The 5,157-nt window shown below is 36.0% G+C and overlaps 1 protein-coding gene across 10 annotated transcripts; it reads right to left on the bottom strand.

Annotated features, from left to right (window-relative positions):
- Positions 1 to 1,243: 1,243 nt before the first annotated feature.
- LOC105460122 (liprin-alpha-2-like) lies at positions 1,244 to 4,598 on the bottom strand. 10 transcript variants are annotated; one of them, XR_975777.1, is made up of 2 exons: positions 2,219 to 4,598; positions 1,244 to 1,725 (listed from the first exon to the last, which is right to left on the bottom strand). XR_975777.1 is itself a non-coding variant. In XM_011706566.1 (2 exons), the coding sequence occupies exon 2, from the start codon at positions 1,673 to 1,675 to the stop codon at positions 1,364 to 1,366; it is 312 nt and encodes a 103-aa protein (XP_011704868.1). In that variant the 5' UTR covers positions 1,676 to 1,725; positions 4,463 to 4,598; the 3' UTR covers positions 1,244 to 1,363. The 10 variants fall into 10 exon arrangements, 8 of the variants coding, with proteins under 8 accessions (XP_011704868.1, XP_011704865.1, XP_011704864.1 ...); XR_975776.1 differs by having other exon boundaries at positions 1,244 to 1,780; XM_011706566.1 differs by having other exon boundaries at positions 4,463 to 4,598.
- Positions 4,599 to 5,157: the final 559 nt, after the last annotated feature.

Genomic DNA, 5,157 nt, shown 5'->3' on the forward strand with positions numbered 1-5,157 from the left:
AACAGGAAACTGCAATTGCAAAACTTTTTTTAATTTTTCATGTGATTTTCTATCTCATATTTCTTATCTCTCTATTCACATTTCTTTACATATTTTCTTGTATTGTATAGAAGAATTTTTCATTCTGTACAGATAATGACAAAAATGAGAAGTACGATTGTTGATCTTACAGACAACTCCGGCATCTTTTTAAAAGACGTACTTTTGTATCACATAACTCGATTTTGTACTCATAAACGAAAAAAATTAGTGCTGTTAAGCAAATGTCATTAATGCAATAATATAGTAAAATAAAAGCAAATATAAGATATCTTATTTTTAATTTCTATTAATTTCCAAATTCTTATTAAATTATTCTAATCCACAAAATTTTGAGATAAATTCTTGCATTACAAAAAAATAACAATAATTACAAACAAAAGAATAAATAATAATAATAATTTTACATTTAACATCTTTTTTAAGACCTTATAACAATTTTATATTTGTGTAAGAAATTGTAAAACATATATTGACTTGCGTTATAGTATAATAATGTTAAATAAAGATAAAAATTTTATTATATCTTGTTTACAAGAAAGTTTGAAACTTAACTCGCAAGACTTGTTAGATTTTGTTTATTTACAATTCGAAAAGTAATGCGTTAAGTATGTTTGTTAAAATAGAATCAGCAAATCAAAAAAGATTTGTTAAAAAGTCTAAGATTTGCCATATCTTTTTTTAACACAAACATAAAAATAGGGATAAGATTTTTCGTTTTGAATTAAACCAATTAAGAAAAACATTGGCAATTATATTTATTTTATAGCATTTTTTTGCACGAGAAAAATGAGCGAGTAAATTTAAACGGTAAAATAAAATATACTAGGATAACAAGGAATTAATTATACGATGTTAATACATACATATCTCGCAAAAAAGTGGGACAACTACAAAGGTAACATGTGTGCGAGTATAGTTTGCATTAAATCAGCTTATGCAGAACGTTTGTTACGTAAACAGTTTCAGCGATTACGATGATCCATGATCGACATATAACGTAGTTAAAAAGAGTATTTATAAAAAGAATTTGCAAATTCAAATTCAATGTTGTGTTATCATATTGCTTACGAGATTATTTGTCTGAAATTTCATCGCATAAATCGATGATTTCTAGATGATTAGATTAAACTTAGTGTCATATTTTTGTTTAAAAACATCAATACAAATCAATTTTTCTTTGAAAAATTTTACAGTTGAGTATAATATAATCATTTCTTTGTACCTAACATCTTTCTATTATTTTATTTTAAAGTAATTCTTTATTATATTTTCTATAAACATTAGCTCTTTGTTCAAGATATGTAGATTCACGTTAACGCCGCTATTTGAAACACACTAAAGCTTTGCGCGTGCTCGACTGCAAATAAACATAGAATTGACTTACCTGGGGAATATTTGCGTTAAGCTGGCGATTCAAGGCATCCCGTTCCTTCTCAACCTCCGCCAATCGCGCCTCCATCTCCTGCAGCCGCTCCTGGTGCTCGCGCATCGATTCCATCATTTTGTCACGCTCATCTAGCATTTGCACCATTAGTTGCTCGATGTTCCCGTCCTCGCCGGAGAATTGCGAGCTCCGCTGGCTCATGCTGTCCTCCGCGATCGTCGGCATCACATCGCACATCATATTCCACATTTTGCACGTTGTATGCTGTTGTCGTCGTCACGACGCGGTCGTTCTCCGCGCTTGTCGGGATTATTATATTATTTTGTTATTATTCACACCCCGAAAGCAATGAATCTGTGAGAGAATTACCGGCAAATTACACGCACGCGCCGCTAACGGCCACGCGCACCATTCGTAGCGAGTGACACAAGCGCATGCAGAATCATGTATACATGTAGTATGCACGCGTGCACGTACTCACACGCAACTTCATTTACAACCACACACACACACACACTCACGCACACGCACATACATACATTCATGCACGTGCGCGCGCGCACAATGTGTAAAGGCATAAAGCAAAAGAAAAAAACGAAAATCAGCAGGGATTTCTGCATGTTTTTCTGTGATATCTCTTTTTCCCTGTTGAGCTTGTCTCATTCTCTTCACTGTCTCACTTTCTCTCTCTTTCTGTCTGTCCCTTTTTTCTTTCACCCATTTGTCACGTTCTAGACGCTTGCATCCACAATTCCTCGCACTCAATCATTTTTTCATTCACCTTGCATTTACCTCGCGTACGTATTTTCCTCTCGTGGCACGACTTCATAGCACATCGATGTGCCGCATAATCGTATAAAGTATTTTCCACTCAATTCCGTGATCGTGTGTAAGGTAATATAACTCTTATAACGAAGTTCACCGACTTCGATTTTGCGAGCACCCTTAGCATCTTCCTGTTTATTTTCAAACTTCTTTTGTCCGGCATTAGTTAATGATTTCCCATAATTTCTTTCTCTCGTTCCAAACACATACAGATTACAGCTTCATAATGTTTCTATTGCATGATTCAGTCTATCTCAATTTCACGAGAAAATGCTTTTCACGTGTGTAAAGAATAAAACAAATGATTCCACAAAATTCACGCGCTTGTTGCCGACAACTGGCCAGTTTATATGTTTTGGATTTACTTAGCGAGATTCGCTTTTTGAGATAAGTCTGTGATTGATTCATTTAATTTTCTCACTCATTCCGTTAACGGAATATTATTGTTTCTCAAATCTCAAATTAAACCGTCATATAAATTAAGTGTCCCTACTGCGAACACGAAGCCGTAGTAAAAACGTGCGTCTCTATTTCTCCCTCGACGAAGGCTTCCACGCGATCGCGCCTGCTTCGATCGAGAGCGCTCGTCTACCGTCGCGACTTCGAAGCCGACGTTTCCCGATCACGCGGCGTATTCACTTCGCCGATCGTGCAAGAGCGGAGACTCGTACATCGCTCCATAGTAAAAGCCTCCTCACCGCATGCACTATACACGCTCGTCTCAACTTCATATATGTTCACGCTCATTCTCGCGACTTTCAGTCATACCAGAAAGAGAAAGAAAGAAAGAGAGAAAAAGAGAAAGAGAAGCTCGCGCGCGCTATCAGTCAAACTCGAAGGCCGCCGTTTACTTTGCCGGCTCCTTTCTCCTTACTAGATGTCCAATCATTTGGAATGCTGCAGTTTAGTTTTGAATACATCCTTCTTCTGCTCTTCCAGTTTTAGCGGTATGGCAATATTCTTTTATCAAACTCTAGCATCGAAATATTAATATTAATATCATGCTTCATTCAATCTGGAAAATCAATCGATCGTAATTCAATTCTTATTTCGAATAGTTCGTATCTAGCACCATGATAAATAAATCGATAACATATTAACCATGATTCAATGTTTTTTCTTGTATCTTAAAAGAATTCGTGATCAAAATAAACGATCATTTTTTTGTATCTTCAGTTTTGTTCTTGTTCTTATAGCCAAAATCTCACAGAATCTCATTTTACGTGCATTCTTGCGTTTGTAGAAATTTTTCATCATCTTGAAAACACTTGGCTATACATTTTTGCGAACTTTCCTTTTTCAAAACAAATATCCATTTATTTTCGAAGATAACGATTCTTTTCATTCTTTTCTTTTAGATAGCTCATCTCTGAATTTTTTTTTTACCTATTAATATATCTATTTTTTTCTAGAAGATATAACTGTCACTTTTTCATTCTTCTTCCAGTTTGATTTGTGATCTTGAACAATTTTAACAAATCAACCAGCTACGTAGACAATAGTAACAACAATAATAGTAATAATATTAATAATAATAGTGATACTAGCAATAGTAATGCTGCATCCCCGGCCAATTCTGTAAAGCACTTATTATTAAGACAAAGAGAGCAAAAGAGAGACGAGATAGTCCTCTACTTCAGGTATCTTATTGCTCGTTTTTTTCTTTAGCTTAATGTGGTCAGATTTTCGATTGTGCACTTTTGAATGATCCTGTGCCCGTTCACTGGGAGTCTCACACCCATGGAGCAGTTATTGCCGAGAAGAAAGCCGGCGCCACCTCATTTTTGGACTCTTAAATTTTTCGGTGCATGTCGATTTATGCTTATTCTCGCCGACTTTTCCTTTTCGATTCTTAAACGCTAGAGGCTTTCACGGAGATCATCCTCCTCGCGTAAATACACAGTAGCTGGAGATCCGAGAAAGGGAAATCGAAGATCTCCTGGATCAGGAAGCTCACAACATTTGCTTACTTATCACCGACATCAAAGAGAGAGAAAGAGGAGATAATAAAAGAAAGAGAGAGAGAGAGGAAGACCGGATGAGACGCGCGGTTTGTGCCGATTTGTACGTACGATTCGTACACGACGGACACTGCGCTGCGCGGCGCCGAAACTCCGAGTTTAGCCCGCAGCGGCAATGACGACAACGACGCGGCTGGACTTCATTCTAATGGAGCGTTATCTTGCACGTAATGCCAAAACACCGACACACCTATTCCCCGGAATTCCTACCGCCCAGCCTCGTCTACGATACACCATTCCCGATATCGACGGCCATCTTGCGCCATGACGTCGCCGTCACCGAAGGCGCGCCCGACTCCGCCCGAGCGCCGTCGTTGCAACCGTACTTCTGTAGAGCGTAGACCGCGTTTGGCAATCAGCGGAGCACACCGCGACACTTAAGATCGATCGTACGAAGTCTCGCATGTTCCGAACTAGCTATGAAAAAAATGTTAAATTAATAGCTAAAGGTAAGTGTACATAGGATGCACGGAGATAAGAAATAACTAAAAATCCATCAAATAAAAGAATATAAGAATAGGAGAATAAACAATAAGTTGAAAAAAATAAAATAATTCGACGTTCGAATAATTCAACGAATTGAATGAAATAAAAAAATTTATTTAACATTCAAATCATTGAATTTAAAAAATTACGATTCTTCATATTCGATAATGTCTCGAAGATAGAAATGATAATCGCAATTACTTCATATTTTTGGTAATTATTTAATATTAGATTTACATTGTTTTAATAACTTTAATCAAATTTACTTAATTAATGATTAATTCAATCGGCACAAATGTTAACAATAAAATTTCTAACTGTATTATAAGTCACTGTTAATACCATTTTTTAAATATTATATATACAAAAAAAACATTAACATTAACATCTATATTAATA

Source organism: Wasmannia auropunctata, unplaced genomic scaffold (assembly GCF_000956235.1).
Source record: "Wasmannia auropunctata unplaced genomic scaffold, wasmannia.A_1.0 LD328351.1, whole genome shotgun sequence".
Classification (NCBI taxonomy): Eukaryota; Metazoa; Arthropoda; class Insecta; order Hymenoptera; family Formicidae; genus Wasmannia; species Wasmannia auropunctata.